General features: G+C 34.9%; 1 protein-coding gene across 11 annotated transcripts in view; it reads left to right on the plus strand.

Moving 5' to 3' along the window:
• Positions 1–17,472, plus strand: part of FUT8 (fucosyltransferase 8) — a 265,395-nt gene that overhangs the window by 237,160 nt on the left and 10,763 nt on the right. For all 11 annotated transcript variants that reach the window (XM_036217863.1, XM_036217871.1, XM_016131252.2 and 8 more), the window contains 2 exons: positions 12,570–12,816; positions 16,506–16,682. In XM_036217863.1, coding sequence (XP_036073756.1) covers positions 12,570–12,816; positions 16,506–16,682 — 424 coding nt within the window. The remainder of the gene's footprint in view (positions 1–12,569; positions 12,817–16,505; positions 16,683–17,472) is intronic.

Raw genomic sequence — 17,472 nt, forward strand, 5'->3', positions numbered from 1 at the left:
TGGGGGGCCCTACCCTTATAGCTTCATCTAAGCATAATTACCTTCCAAGGGCCCCACCTCCTAATATCATCACATGGGGGCTTAGGGTTCCAACATATGAATTTGGGAAGGACACAAACATTCAGTTCATAATAGCTGTACCGTTTTGCATTCCCATCAGGAATGAATGAGAGTTCTTGTTGCTCCATATACTTCTCAACATTTGGTGTCATCACTGTTTTAGATTTTAGCCATTCTAATAGACATATATTGATATCCTGTTTTAACTTACAATGCACTAATAATCTATAATGTTGGTCATCATATGCTTATTCGCCATCTCTATAATCTTCTTTGGTGAGGTATATGTTCATATCTTTCGCCCATGTTGTGATAGGGTTTTTTGTTTTGTTTTCTTGTTGAGTTTTAAAAGCTCTTTTTATATTTTGGACAGAAATTCTTTATCAGATATTTTGATACTGATTCTTTCCTTGGTCATGTTCAGTCTACAGATGAGTCCATCAAAGTGTTTTTGATTTCTAGCATTTGCTTTTGATTCTTTCTTAGAATTTTCATCTCTTTGCTTACATTAGTTATCTCTTCTTACATATTGTCCACTTTTTTCACTAGATTCCTTAACATATTAATCATAGTTACTTAAAATTCTCAGTCTGGTCATTCTAAAATCTCCGCCATATATGAGTCTGGATCTGGTGGTTGCTTTGTCTCTACAGCCTGTATTTGGGGGTGGGGGCAGTCTTTTTAGCATATCTTGTAATTTTTGTTGAAAGCTGGACTTACTGTATTGGGTAAAAAGAAACTGAGGTAGATATGCTTTTAGTGTCAGGTTTTATGTTTCTCTGGCTAGGAGTTAGGCTGTGTTAACTGTTAGCTATAGCCATGGTATCAGATGCTAATTTTTTCTTCTAGTATCTTTGTTTTTGTCTCCCCTGTTGTTTTGGGGTTTTCTTGTGGACTCCATAACTAGACTGTTCTTTTAGCTGTAATTCTTTGTTATTATTCAGTAGCCCTACTAATAGGTGGTATTGTATGGGGAAAGGGAAGGAAGTATTCTATACTCCTATGATTAGGACTGTGTTTTAGTGAATTGGAGTTGGTATATCCTTCCCTCTGGTTGGTTAGGCTTTTGTAAAATATCATTAGGTTAGGCTCTAGTAAAACAGTTTCTCTGGACAGTAGGCCCTAAGAAGAACAGAGAGCTGTTGCAAGTACACTGAAATAATATATGAAAATTCTCCGAAAATGGAAAAAGGTACAATGTGTTTTATTATAATGATAGCAATGATTATAAACAGCAATAATGAGATACGAAAATGTTAGTTTTGAATAATTTTTAATTTATTTTTATATTTTATTATGTATAGAAATATTCTAAGTTGGAGTCTTATAAATTAATTTGATTATCTACTTCCAGTTAATATACAATATGAAACCTATAAAATTTTGAATGAAGGGATAGACTTTGTTCTAGTAATAAAACATGTCAAAATCATGCCTAGCATAATTTTCTTTTTATCAGGCTCAGTAAATCATGCAAAAGTTAACTATAAGTTCTGATATTATTTAATAACTAAAATAGATTCTATAGTGTTTGTCACTCTCAAAGATAATTTTTTAAGCTAAGGAAACTAGAGTCAGCTCCCTGGAAAAGCATACAGTGAAATCATAACAAAATAACAAAGGTAAGGATATTTCTTATCATGTCCTATTGAGGTAGTACAGATTTAAAAACTGGTTGACAGATCTAAAGCTGAATGCCTATATATTTCTGAAGTACTTTTTGAAACAACAAGAATAGAATTTTTATCAAGATATAGTTTAGCAAATAATTATATACTAGTTTCTAGATATTTGTGATCTAAGAGATGAAAAAAGTCTTTAAAGGCAGTATCTTGAGTAGTATTGACCGTTTTGCATCTTAAAGCAGTTGATACTCTGAGATCTAAAAATTTACTCATAGCATTGTGATTGTGATGCTGAATGGTGGGTTCACCTACTATGTGATTATTTCCTACCAAAGATTGTGGCATCTGTGTTAATTACAGTATTTTATATATTAAATTCATTCATTCAATTAAACACTTATTGTATGCTTTCTATGTGCCTGGGATATTTATAGTTGCTGAAGCAACAGGATGAGCAGGTTAGGGTTTACATCTTCATTCCAGACTGTGGGAGAGACAAATATACATAAAAACATAATTATAATACAGCTTGCTAAATGCAGTGATGTACATATATGGATGGTTCTTAAAATTACCTTTTGTTCTGAGAGATAAAATTCTAAAAATTTAAATTTCTGAAAGCCAAAGGTTTGCTATATTCCAGTTATTAACTCCCCACAGCATCTAATAGCTTCTGTTTGGGGAATACAGCCCTTGCTGTCTTGTGTATATCATGTAACCATTCCTTCCCCCTGTCGCCCTTCCCCCCCCCCCAACACACAGGTATTCACAGCTGTATAGGTCAAGTAATCCTTCAGGCTAGGCAATATCAATAAGGTTCCCTGTTGAGAGGTAATCTAATCTTGTGATTGTGCACTCCATCCCTGGAGTCTGATGGATCTGGAGTCTAACTCCTTCTGTGGTCATCTATAAGTGTACTTGCTCTATAGGGTCATTTTAATAAGTAAAACACACACACACACACACACACACATAATATTTATAAGCATTTAGCACAGCTCGCAGCACATGGTCTCAGTAAATGTTAGTATAATTACAAGACAGAGACTCTAGCTTATATGAGGTAAGACTTAAGTTGTAAAATCCTGTAGCCAGAAGCTGATGTTTCCAAGATGGACCCTGAGCAAGAGAGAAGTCACTTTGCAGAAAGGAACGTGTAGCTGACCTGCACAGACCATGTGGCCACAGAAAAGTGGTAAGAATTGCAGGTTTACTATTTCCTGTAAGTTGCAGTTATACTTCCTGCTCTTTGTTTCTTGTCAATTCTCTTGTATTCTTTTCGTGATCTTTTCACTTGAACTAATTTGCCTAGGTTTCTGGTCCTTGCAACCACTGATCCTTGACTAAAACAGTTCTCAATAAATATTTTTTGGTTGTCTGATATTGCTGAGAAAGAATAGTCATGTACAAGTTTTATTCTAACAAAATTGAACTATGTAGTAGTAGCTTCAGAATTACAATACTCTTACTTAATTTTATGAATTTTATATTCTACTTTAACCAAGCAAGCAGTATCCACAGGCATAAGTAATTTTCTATTTTTCATCCTCTTATCCTTTTCTTGTTTTTGTGGTATAGCTACCTCTTATCTCCATGCTTCAAGGAAAAGAAATAAGAGTTTATTGGTACACAAAGAAAAACATCCTTTAGAGACAAAATGTAACACAGTCTTATTATCTCATATAGTTGTTTGTTGTGCATTGAAGCCTAGGAAGGGCATTTTGGGTCATTTCATTGATTCATCCAGTTCAGTACTCTGATTTAGCAGTAGTTCTTAGTGACATTTTATAGGAGTTATAGTTGCCATTCATGATGTCAAGGTCTAAGCATTCATATTTTTGCACAAACATGTAATTTCTGGCTTTTACCTTCTCTTGGGATAATGAGCTCTGTAAGAATTCTACATGTTGTGTAAAATAAGACTTTATTTTATTTATTCTCAAACTACTTCTTTCAAGCATCAAGAAATTATCCCTAATTCTAAGATTTGGTGAACACATTCTTGGACACCTTATCTAAATCTTTAATGATTTTATAGTTTGAACATATCCCCGTTCAGCTCTCATCTTTTTAGATAGAAGGGAATCATACTTTTGTCATTCGGAAGATCTTCATCCTCTTAAATAATATTATTTCTCTTTATTCTTGAGATGTAGTGTCGAATTATACAAATTTATTCATATGTAAGTACAAACATGATCATCCCCATTTGTGTAGAATTGACTTAAAAATGGCTTTGTATAATCTCTAAAAGTCCTTTCTGTAATTTTAAAAAATCGTTTAGAAATTCCACTGATACCATAAAATAAATTATTATAATAATCAAGGCTCAAATTTGTTTCTGAAAATATTGCACGATCCATCTTGGATTCCATCAGTTATCCTGAATTTTGGATCATATAGTCAGAAGTAGATACTTTAATTTACAAGGTCTTCATGAGTGAATTGAAATTTGTGTGTTTTTATTTATCCCTCAATATATCAAAAGGGAAATTAAAGGAGGAAATATTTTTAAGGACAGAAATATTTTAGATTGCAAAATATTTTTGCTTTAATATTTAATAATTTAAATAAGTATACAGATAGATAATAGGAAGAACGATTTATAAGTTTAATAAATCTCTATGATAACTTTGCTTCTAGATTCTTTGTTCTAAGGTAGGTTATTTCTCCTTTACGAGAAGCTTCTTATATAATTATTAGGAAATAATACTGTCAATAGGTTGGCTAATTCACATTCTCTCTTTACGGTCAAATTGTGAAGGTATTATTAACTCTTAACCATGAGCTTTAAGTTAACTAAAAAGCACCCTAATTGTTTCATAAAAATAATTTAAATTTGAGATAAGCTGTCTGTAGCTATTATTTTTTTCTTCAAGGATCCCATTACAAACCCAAAATGACAATGAATGAACTTATTTTGTTAAGCCACAATTCACATCTACTAATTGGTTTTTGTGGGTACGCATGATCACTGGTTTAAATTTATGTCCTTTACTTAATATTAAATTCCTATATCTAGTGTATACTGTAGAGAGAGATCTGGACTTTGGCTTTATGTGAACTTTAAGGTAATAAAGTAGGGTTGGAAGTAGACTGCAAACTCTAGAATCAGAATGCCTAGTTTCAGCTCCTGTTTCTGACTGCTAGGTGGGTGACCTCAAGCAAGTTACTTAATTTCACCTATAATATGAGAATAAGCGAATACTCACCTCATAAAGACTTTGTGGATTAATTGGGACAATGTATGGAAAACATTTAGTATAGCACTTGACATATAGTTGATGCTTAATAAATGTTAGCTCTTCGTTAAAGTTGCTGATAGGGAGGTGGGACAGGAGAGTATGGGTGCGGAAACTATTTTTCAAATGGCTTACAGCAAAGCTCATTGAGAAGGAGTAAAACATGTGAAAAGAATAGACTCTGAACCCTCATCTCTGCCAGAATCTTTATGATTTGGAATGAAGATAAGATTGTATAAAATATTGGCCTCTGATTTGGAGATTTACCATGTAAGACTTTGCAGCCTATTGATAAATTACTAAGTACAGGTTGAAAAATATGTTACATATGATGAGAAACAGTAGATATTTTCTGGGCAAGGGAGTTATTTCTTTGCAAATTTTAGTCCAGGTCCTGAAGTGGGGTGGTGTTGCCCCTGCTTTAAGCATAAATAAAAAATATCATGGGAGCAATAGTGTGAAGTATCAAATCTATGCAAAGCATTATCCTTTTAAAACAGTACCAAGCAAATGTCTACTCTCAACATCTCAGACATCTCCTTGCCATATCTGCTACATTTATCTTCCCCCTTCTTCCCTATTCTATGCTTCACTAGTTAAGGTTTCATGACTTTGACGTCAAAGTTCTTTTTCTTCATTTATGGATATCCCCTTCTCTTCCCCCAGTCAAACCAAAAAGGGTAAAATGTAGCCATTTTTTGAGTAATGTCTTTACAGTATTTATCTTAGTTATGACACCAAAGGCTATAGATTATAAGGTATGAGCTCTCCTTCTAGAGATGTAACATTACCCATAAGAGGAGAAAGGGAAGGTCAGATGATGTACCAGATTGAGAGCAGCAGTGACAGTAGGAGCTGTGGCTTGGCACATAAAGCCCTATTCCACCCCTCATCATCTTTCTTCCATGGTGGAAGAGGAGACAGCTGGGAAAGAAGACATATTTTGTAGTCTGAGATGGCAGCAAGAGTTAAAGATGGGAATGATGGCAGCATTCTTGATTCTTGGAGCTGCTGGTGCTTTATGAATTAATTTAGCAACTATATGCCAAGTACTACACTAAATGTTTTTCATACATTATATCAGGTAATCCACAAAGTCTTTACGAAGTGCTATTTTCTTATTTCCATTTTACAGATGAAGTTAAACAACTTATACAAGGGAGGTTTGTTTCTCTAACCCCTGTTTCAGTAGGTTAAGATGTCTATTTTATCAGCATTTTGTATAGTGCTTTAGCAAGGTGCTACACTTGATTGTCCTCTCTTTGCATATCTCACAAAAGTCTTAACTGTTTTTTTGTTTCCTTCTTCCAACATGACTCTGTATTTTTTTTTTTCTCTCTCTCTCATGGTAGAGCCAGAATTTCTAGTATGAGTCTTGTACCTTAGGGTTTTAGGATTGACTGTTAACCTATCATCAGGAAACCCAAATCAGGTCTTCCTGATTTAACATAATTAGATGATAACTTACCAGAGAAATTACTTGTATAAAATTCCCCAAAGCAAAAGAGGATACAGCATATGCCAACTGACAACTCTATCCTGTGAGATCCTGGAGGCACACCTGCACATGAGTTACGCCTTTCAGAGATTCTCAAGAAGTAAAAGACCATTATTACTTTGAGGTCCTTCCTCTTGGCCATTTCTTTCAAGGGAACATGACATGTGATGAAAGAATAAGAGGAGTATGAAAGTGGGGTTGTGATTTTTTGTGAGAATGGGAGAAGATAGGTTGGGGTTTGGCTCCTTAATAAATTTGATGAAATTAAACCTTGTCTTTCTACTACTCTCCATTCCTCTATTCTCTTATTTCTTACCAACAAGAAAAGCTGTTCTAAGGTTCTTTGGGATCCTTTGGGTTGGAAGGAAGTTCTAAGTTAGGAGAAAGTACTAAATTATTAAACAAACAAACAAAAAACTCCCTAGAGATGTAATATAACCCTATAGCCATGGACTTCTAGGGCCTATATAATCTGAATCATTAAAGAAACCGTTGACAGTATCCCTTTTATGAGCAAGCTGTCTGAGGACTGTATGGAACCTTTTGGCAAAGTAACATATAGTATATCTAAAAGTAAATGACTAAATTTCTTTCAGAAACATTAAGGATGACTTCTGGAAGCCTTCTGTTTAGTTGTGTGAAGCAGACAAATCTCTTTGGTCTTTTCTCTTTTGACACCACCCTGCCTGCCTTATCCTCATCTGCATAACTCATTAAGATAATACATTTTTTCCATTAGTCATTCTTTTAGTCTCCTTTCCAGAGTTAAGTCTGTCAGAATATCATTGAGGTCAGTGAACCGTGAGTATAGTTGCCTTTGCAAGGCATTTCTCTTTCTAGTAAAAGCAGCAAGCACCTCATAAGAATACTGCACAATCATTCTCATAGTGTGATATGCTAATTCTCAAGAATGTTGCTAACAGTGCACTGTGTTTCAGATGATTGAATTTAGAACTTTTCCCTCGGTTGAAGGCTTCAAACTGGCAGTAATAACAGTCTTTTAAGTTTTGGCTTAAATAGAGCAGTGATGAAATTCATATGGCTGGCAACAGTTGCTCATTCAAGTTCAAGAAGAGATCTCCATCGGCCAGAGTAGAGTGGTTGAAAAACCAAAGGAAAGTCTCCCAGATGTTCACTTTTTAATAATATATCTTTCTTCTAAATTTTAAATGAGAACAGGGCTCAGTCATTAAATGAGGATATAAATATTAATGTCATAATTGTTAAAATCGCAAAGAAGAGACCTTACACATTTATGTGACTTTTTTTTAACAGCCATCTTTTGTGTCCAAGAAAAATAAGAAAGCTCCCCCATGCCTCAAGAGGTCTCAAAACAGCGAGTTAGCTTTTGGTCTTGATTTCCTTTACTCTTGTCTCTTCTAGCAAGTCTCAGAGAGTTTAGTAAGAACTTAATCAGCATCATATTGTGCCATGCAGAGTTAAAGAAAATGTAAATCCCAGAAGTCCCAATAGTCTTTGTGGATATAATTTAAGGATACAAATTCTTTGCCATAATATGAGCAGGAAGTAGACAACTTAATGCTATTCTGTACTTTCAGCATAGAATATAATTTTTATCATTAGTGATGATAATTCTATCAGAACTTTCAGATAGCTCAGAGTTGCTGCTCTTCAATTTGAACATTTGTTGAATATTTTGAAAGAATAAAAGCTACTCATTGTTCTATTGCCTGTGGTAACAGTATGAATAAGATTTACTTTGGGTGTATATTTTATATCTCCTTATATCTAATATATTTGGGAGTTTATCTTTGGCTCACTGAAATGGGGCAGTTTGATATATTTTTTATAGAATATGTTATTTTGGCAGAAAAAAATCACTTCCTAGACCAACTATGTCAGCTTCTTGAGAATTATTCAGCAGAATTTATCCCAGGATAAAGAACTAATATTTTTTGAGAATTATTACATATCAGGCATTGTGCTGAGCTTTCTCCATGCAATATCTTAACCTTAGAATAACTCAATGAGTAAGGTGCTGTTATCAATGACATTATTTAAATGAAGAAACTGGGTGAAGTTAAATATAGCTTATTCAAGGTAACAACTGTTAATGATTGTTAATGACAGAAGATTTGACCACCAGTTTTTGTGATTCCAAAGTCCATACTCATAATCACTATGCATTACAGTCATGGTACTGTGTGAATAGATATTTGCTCACTGTATTTTGTTTGATGTCTCTCCTTGTTCTAGTCTCAAATAGGGCCATGAGTCTTAGTAGTTGGCACAATCTTTGGAATCGCAGTTGGGTGTGATGGCACCTAGCAGCTATAACCATTCAAGACAACTTTAGAAAGGGAATTAAAAACTTGTTTTACCCCTCTGTATCTATTTGAAGGAAGTCTGGACCTATGGGGGAGATCGAAGGAAACCTCTTTAAGAGGCTTGAGTTCAGAAAACAGACAGCTTTTCTGGTTTGGTATTGCCAAAACATTACTCATAATCTCTTCTTCTCTGCAAGTGAAATTTAAGTTCCAGGTAGTGATGTCTTGCTGGAGATTTTTCTCAACTGGCAACCCTATTGCAGACCTCTTTGCCTTGATCATTCTGAGCTCTATGAGTTGTGTCTTCAGGAGAGTTCTCCCTTCTGAGTTCTGCTTCTCTCACAAATCAGAGTGATAGTAGTTGCTTAGTAGCAACTGAAGAAACAAGACAGTAAATGCAGAAGAAATTACATGGACTGGGGACCCAAAATCTTTTCCACTCTTGAAACATTTTTCATTATAGCAGAATCTATTCATTCCTGGTAGATATTGAGCTTCTCAAGCTCTTTCTGTTGAGCCTACTGAAGACTAATAACTTTAATTGACTATCTCCAGGGCTAGCTAGTGTCTCTGTCTTTTGTCACAGGAAATGATGACAGTAGTACTTTTAAATGGAGCTGTTATGAATTGAATAGTAGGGAAAAGCACTTCTCTAGAGTTACTTGCTTGCAACTGTGGAGAAGCTCCCTTTCCAAGAGCTATCTATGCTTCTGGAAGGGAGTTATAAGTATACTAACAAGCCTTTTGAGTCTTATCTGCCCTTAACAAAGAGAATGACCATATTAAAACAGGATTATCAATAAGAGGAGGGTGTCTTGAAAATGAGTCTCTGAAATAATTCGTAAGGATCATATCAGTTCAAGTTGAACTGGGCCCTCAGTTGTGTAATGACCAGGCTACTTTGCACTGATTCTGTAAAAATGAATAGTATTTGACTTATGTATGCCTTAAACTTATAAAACATTCTTTTGCTAGAAGGTTGATGCAGTGCATATTTTTTACAAAACTGCAGTCTCCATAGAATGGCAGGATACTCTTGATTGATCAAAGGGTTCATACTTAAATGACTTTTAAAATATATATAGGTTCCAGAAAGCAGAATGTAATGTAAGTAATGGAATAAACACTAGAGTCTGATCTTAGCCCTTTTATTAGCTGTATTATCTTTGAGAAGTTCACTTAATCTCTCTTAGTCTATTTCCTCTGTAAAATGAGGGAGTTTAAGTAAATCTGTCTTTCCCAAACTTAAACTTAAAACAGATTACTAGAGACGATTTTAGGTGGCATATGAGATAATTTCAGACAGTTTCCTGATAAAACATTAAAATAAACGTTAAATCACAAAGTTGAGAAAGTTATTCCTTTTCCAGTCTTTCCGATTATGCCAAAAATAAAGTCTCCGTTTGGTATAAAGATATCTTTAATAGTTCTTTAACACTGGATAATTAGGATTGTGGGTAGAGTGGGCTGGGCATGTACTATGAATCTTTCATTCTTCAAGAGTTTCCATACAAAGGAAATAAATTCCACTCCTGAGAAAGAAAAAGTATGGAAGTGCTTTTTTTGCTGTTTCTATCTACCTCGTTTCCCTTCCACTTGCAAGGAAAGTAGCGTGTTACACATCCGGTAAACTTGGGAGGAGGAACCAAACATGCGAGGCACAGCCCTTTCTGGCTTCTCTTGTGGTGTGGCCCATTCTCAGAAAACACATTTCTCCTCCTCCTCCTTGTAGTAGGCCTTGGTTGACAAACTGCCTAAGAGGGTGAGAGGACAAAAATCAAAAAAAAAAAAAAAAAAAATCACATTCTTCAATTCATCCTTATTGGCAGTCAAGCTGATATTTTGATTGCCATTTTATTCCTCTCTGTTTCTCATTTAGTTTCAAACTCATAGGAGATGTAAAGGAGAAAGCAATTTTACCTCTTAAAATGTCACCAGTAATCTTTTTTAATAGAAATCGGGCTTGAGCTCAGAGCCCTTTAATAGCAACACATCTATATAGAATTTAATAACATGGTTTTGTTTTCAGTGTAGTTATATTTATAGCTACCATCTATAAAATAAATTCATTTGTTTTAAAATATGAATTCTTAAAACATTAAATAGTACAGATGGGACATGGATATGGTAACAATTATAAAGGTAGTATATAAATAACTAAAGTTTAGAAAACACTGAATAAGATTATCTCTAGGACCTATTACAGATTTAAATTGTTTTGAATGTATATTCCAATTGGATAAAAAGTGTGTGATAAACTAATTAAAAGAAGGAACCTTCTAATATAGCATGTACTGTTTTATTTTATTTCATTTTGCAATATGTCATTATCAAGGAAGCTAAACTTTTATTCTAAGCCAATTTTTTTTCTTTTCTTAATATTTTACTAGGCAGTGAAGTATTGATATCTTTTTTATTTTATTTTTCTTTCACCGAAAGCCATCTAGTCCTGGGTGGGGTTTTTGTGGACAGGAACCATGTCATCACTGTATATTATGCTTAGTACAGTACAGTGTTTGGCACTTGGAAGTATTCAATAAATAGCTGAACCAATGAATGAGGGAATGAATGAATGACAAAGAATCAACAAAAATAAGCTGAGTTCTCAGTCTTGAAGGTATAGGTGTAGTTTCCATTTCTTTCTGAAAGCTGTCACTAGGGCTAGCTTGTAAGGAAGATGATGCCTTGAAGCAATTAGAGGGTAATACTTTCATGTAAGTATAATTTGGAACTAGTTACATGGAATATCAGAAGAACATTGTTAGGAAGAAATTGCAAAAGGAAGGTAGCCCTACTAATTTTGCCTTTGTTTATGGTAATGTATGAAAGACTAGGGTCTTCTTTTCTTTCTCTCTTTGTTGTTTTTTATAAAAAAGAACTACCTTTCTTCCTTCCTTTTTTTTCTCTCTGATTCATGTACTACTTCTCTTATCATCTGCACATTAGGGAAAGCACCCCAATTTTCCCAGCCCGAGGTAGACTATTAGAGTTTAATTTAAAATGTACCTCGCTTTTTCCCCAAAGACTCTGAATTACAGTTTCTCATCTGATAAAGGTGCCCAGCTCTTTCTTAACTGGCACCCTAGATGAACTGCCATACTAGTGGTAAGTTTTTTTATTGCCACTTATTTTTGTTTTTACTATATTATATAATTGATTGAACAGTAACGTTAACGATATATAGAAGTTGGATTCTGAAAGTAATCATCGTCTATAAAAATTAGCATCTAATCTCTGTTCTAACTTTAAATTAGTTTCCAGCCAAGCACAGATTCTATTATCATAATTGTGAATATAATGGGTCTGCTTTGGCCAAGAGAAAAGGACTTTAGAATTATCTAATTTTTTCTTCAAAAGATACAGATACTTAGCTTATAATCTTTAGGTATCTCTAGAGTCATTTGCTCTGTCATGAAAGTAATACAAGAGCTATTTGCTATAATGACAAGCTGAAAGTTTTGAGAACACTTTATTGTCTAATGAAAAAAACAACAATTACAGAACAGAACTTCGCCTAGCTGGCTGTGTTCACTGACAATATGATTATTCTCTGATTAGATACTTTTAGTGGTGGATACCATCTTCGTCTAGGGTATGATGTGTTGATTGGCATCATATTATGATAGAAAAAAAAGGCTATAGACTTGAGAGGCACACCAACCTGAATGTGAAATTCAGCTTTGACACTTTTGCGCTAACACCTTGGGCAAGTTACTAAACTTGCTGTGTAAAGTGAAAATTGTAATACTTCTTTAGAGTTACTATGAGGATGAAAGCACACAGAGTGGGTTCTCATTCAATGGTAGTTGTACGAGGAATACAGTTTAATGATGATGATGTTTTGATATTCTCTCAGGTGAAATAAAAGACAAAAATGTTCAGGTGGTCGAGCTCCCCATTGTAGACAGTCTTCATCCTCGTCCTCCATATTTACCCCTGGCTGTACCAGAAGACCTTGCAGATCGACTTGTTCGAGTCCATGGAGATCCCGCAGTGTGGTGGGTGTCTCAGTTTGTCAAATACTTGATCCGCCCACAACCCTGGCTGGAAAAGGAAATAGAAGAGGCCACCAAGAAGCTTGGCTTCAAACATCCAGTTATTGGGTAAGAATCTGATTTTTTCCTCCCAAAGTGATATGTGGCAAGGATATATACTTATACAATATACTGTGAGCTTTACAATATATAGTTTAATTTTCATAGCTTCATCCAAAGTCTAAGCATCTAGAGTTCACTTTAGGCCACAGGGAGACCATTCTTCCTTTGTTCATTTAGAACAGCTGAGTCACCATACTTTATTCAATTTAGTTATTCATTATTTTGTTTATTCATTCAACAAATATGTTAAGCTCATATTTCTGAAATTAGCTGTCTCTCCTGGGGAAACCAGCAAAATTTTATTTTATTGGATATTATATATGACTCCTGCCTTACTGTAACAGGGCCTTGAGATGTAGCTGTCGCATTTATACATTTTCAATTACATCTTATTCTTAGACTTCATTAAATTGCCACCAGTGATTACTTTGCTTTCTTGATATTGTATTTTCTTTTCTGTCTTGGAAGCTATTTTGAGAATAAGGCTATCATTTTTATTGTAACATAATGTTAAAATTATTATTTAAAGTGATCTCTTGGCCCACTTGGGAGTTACAATATACATGTGTATTTAGTTTCATGCTTATGTTAAGGAAGATATATGTCAGGAAATTCTGGGAATAAGAAAAATCCAAAAGAGCGTATTTATTCACAAACATGTGCTCCTGTACCCATACATAAAAAGTTATGGAAGAGTAGTTTTCCTGGGTCCTGATACCAGATTTCACACTATGGGAAATGTTCATTGCCTAATGGAAAGAATACTGGACTGAGAGGTAAGAGACTCGGGTAATATTCCTAGCTTTTTCCTAATTCTGGGCCAACTTAATAATAGTATTGGATTTTGATTTTTCCATCAGTAAAATAGGGTATGTAATACCTGCCCTAAAAATGATGATGTATAATAAAAGGATTAAAAGAGGATTTCAGTTCTGTAAGAAAAAATGCACTGTAAAATATCATAACCTTTCAGAGAGACTGATGCTTAAACAATTTCTGAAAATATGCTTGTAGGCCAGACTATGGCATTCTGTAGCTTACACCGTTTGTGATAAAGTCAGCTATTGATTAATATTGACACATGCGTTGATTCATTCACTTATTTGCAGAACATTTGTTGAATACCTGCTACTGTGGGGGACAGAGATTAATTTTTTTAAATGGCTTCTTCCGGCTCATTGCAGTCTATGGAATGGGAGACTTACACAACTAACATTATGTGGGTAGAATGTGATAAATACCCTAAAGGAAGCATAAAAAATATTATGAGCAGTCAGCGAAGGAGAAATATACTTCCATCTGGATCAGGAAAGGCTTCATAGCTGCAGTGTTTGAACAGGATTTTGAAAGATGGAGAAAAATAACAATATAGTAGTTAAATTACCAAAATACCTTCAAATACATTATCTCCTCAATTTTTGTAACCCAGTCCTCTGAAGTGGGCAGAGAGAATTATTTTACAAGTGAGGAAAGAAAACTTCTGCCCAAAGTTCTAGAACCTTCTTAACTTTGGCTTTCCTGTAGTTTTACATACCCAAAAGCAACCTTTATTAATTTTCCATGGACCATCTACCATACTGAGAATTAGCCTAATACAGAAAGTCGAAATACCATAGACAACTAAGTTATTTGCACATTAGGCAGTGTGCTGTGACAAAAGAGGGGTGCACTGGGATTCAGAAATCTGGGGGTCCCATCTAGCTTTCTTCGCTAACAAATTACCTGACTTGATCACTCTGGGCCTTCATTAATTGCCACCCTTTCCTCATTTGTTTAAAATAAAACTTTTTTTAGAAACTAGACGAGGGAGTATATAAGGTTTCTGCTAACATAATACTAAAGAATTAGATTTTTGCATCTACTCATCATTCATTCACTCATTTATTTTATTGTGTTTGGTGCAACTAGGAATAAATAAAATCAGATTCCCTGCCCTTGAATAGCTTGATATTTAATAGTGAAAATCGGTCAGGTACACGATTTTTACTTTTGTAAAGACTGGGTTGAAATGTGTATAAGACAAACCAACCTCCCTTTGCCTTATGTTGTTTTTTTTTTTTTATTGTCTTCAGAAGCATCAGTTTCCTTAATTGTTGGATGAAAGAGTTACATTAAATTAAATGACTTCTAACGGCCTTTGCAGGTCTAACATTCTGATTCTTCCATAGAGATTTTGTTAAGGTCCTCTGTCAAATTATTACTCCAGGCCTAATTTCAGGAGGATTGAGAAAATTGCTGAGTCATGCTCTGCCGCTGTCTCAAGCGCTCTTCTTCCTTTTATTCTTCTTTCCGTTATTATAGCTCTTCTTTGTTTTTATTTTTATTTTCATCTCTCCCACCCCACTTCTTCCCTTGCATGTTAGTCTTCATATGTATAGAAGTTACCGACCCCTATTTCAAAAGCTAGAGCTAAAGAAAATACGCGGTAAAATCAGAGTATCAAACAGTGTTTCTTCTCATGAAAATTTTCATTGACGTTAAGTGGAATTGTTTTGTTGTTGTTGTTGTTCCTCTTCATCTCTGTGGAGCACAGAGAACAATTCTGATTTTCTCAGAGAAACAGTGCTTGAGCTGGGCGTGGGAAGGAAATGATGATAGAAGTATTCATATAATAGTATTCACATGTGGACTTTAATCTAGAATGCAAAGGAAAGACTAGCCATGAAGATGTCAGAGGAACTTCAGTGAAAGCAAATCCTCACTCCAGATTCATAATAAAAAGCTGGCTTTTGCTTGACCTAAAGGGAAACAAATCTACCTTTTTCCTTTTTCATCAAAAGAATAGTAGTTTAGTAATTTGGGGAGGAGGGTATACAGAAGGGGAAAATTTAGAGAGAGTTTTAATTCATGAAAACAAACTATGATTATTATTATTTTTGTTTTCATTAAATTTGTCAGAAGCACTGAGATGGTAGGGGAATACTTCGAAAGTCAATGCCTTATTCAGGACAGGACAGTGTAAACCTCTATCCTCAATGTTACAGTTTTGGAGCTTTTCTTAAATAGGACAGATGAGATCTATATCTGCTAGTGTTTGATATAGTGAAAAACAGAAAATGGGAATCCATTATGCATACAACAAAAGGGCTGGAATGGCTCCATGGACTTAAAGATAGTAAGAACCCTTAAAAGGTTTGCCTGCTTGATTGTGTTAGAGGAAGAACCGAGGCAGGTTTGTGTTTTCCTTGGGCAGCTTTTAATTCTACCAGTTGGCAGTTACGGTGGCGATGCAGTGTAAATGAAGAAATGAAGAAAAAGAAAATTTGGCATCAAAATGTTACAGACACTATATTCGATGTTCTGTAATAACAACCGTGAATCTTGGTTTCAAAAATATATCCATTCTTTTCTGGAACACTGGTTGGAATTTTGCTGCCTAGTATGGAGCGTAACTCCGAATCTCCCACTTACTCTTGATATGCCAATTACTTTCTCTATAAGAAAGCATTCTTCAAAGGCTTTACTTATGTTTTCATTTTTCTTGTATTGTGTTAATATGCCAATGTATTTAGAATACATGTGTTTGAATTCTTAAAAAATTTGTTTTATTTTTTTAATGGTGAAAATGAAAGAAAAATTGGTCTAAAATGTACTTAATGCCACCATGAATAGGGGTATAAAGTTGAGTACCCTAAGAGCGCTCAGTGGATCAGAGTATTATCAGCAGAATCTGACTCTCTCCTTCTGCCCCGCAGAGTCCATGTGAGACGCACAGACAAAGTGGGAACAGAAGCAGCCTTCCATCCCATTGAAGAATACATGGTGCACGTTGAGGAACATTTTCAGCTTCTTGCCCGCAGAATGCAAGTGGATAAAAAAAGAGTATATTTGGCCACGGATGACCCTTCTTTATTAAAAGAGGCAAAAACAAAGTAAGTTAGATGAACTAGTGATTCTAGAGTGGAACCCTTTAGTTGAAAGGAATCCTTAATTTCTATGCCTGTGATTCTTGTTATAATATTATTACTATTGAGGTTTTTAAATTCAAACAGCTATGTAACTTGTTAATGTAATCAAAGCACATGCGAGGTGCTGACAAAGAGTAGATTTCATTTTGAGGACCTTTTTCTTGGTTTGTAGGCAGCTGCCATTTCACTGTGTACTCACATGACCCCTTTGTGTGCTTAGGAGAGAGAGCAAGCTTCCTTGTGTCTCTTCTTGTTAAGGCACTAATTCCATTATGAGAGCCTCACCCTCATGCCCTTATTTAACCCTAATTATCTCCCAAAGTCCCCATCTCCAAATACTACCCTATTTAGAGGGCTTAAACAGAGCAGGGACACACATTCGGTTCATAACACTAACCAAGTGGACAGGACTGTTAGCAATCACAGTTAGCAGGTGCTTGCCCTTGCTTACCTCTCACTATCTTTACTAACAGTTATGGGAAGCTGAAAATATATGTAAAATAGACGTTTTTATTTTATTAAAAATTCTGGAATTTTGAAGGTATGTAAAGAAAGGCACAGAATCAAAAGATGAGTTTTGTTAAGTGCAGGAAAAGAAATACTAGTATGTATTGAACAATAACCATCATTTCCTGAGCTTGCCCATATTTCAGGCACTGTGCTACGTGCTGGGGATTCCATAATAAGCAAGGCACTCTCTGCTTTCAAGGAATTCCAGTCTATCGAGGGAACAGATAGTTACTCTACAGTATGA

The sequence above is a fragment of the Rousettus aegyptiacus genome, unplaced genomic scaffold (assembly GCF_014176215.1).
Source record: "Rousettus aegyptiacus isolate mRouAeg1 unplaced genomic scaffold, mRouAeg1.p scaffold_m13_p_3, whole genome shotgun sequence".
Lineage (NCBI taxonomy): Eukaryota > Metazoa > Chordata > Mammalia > Chiroptera > Pteropodidae > Rousettus > Rousettus aegyptiacus.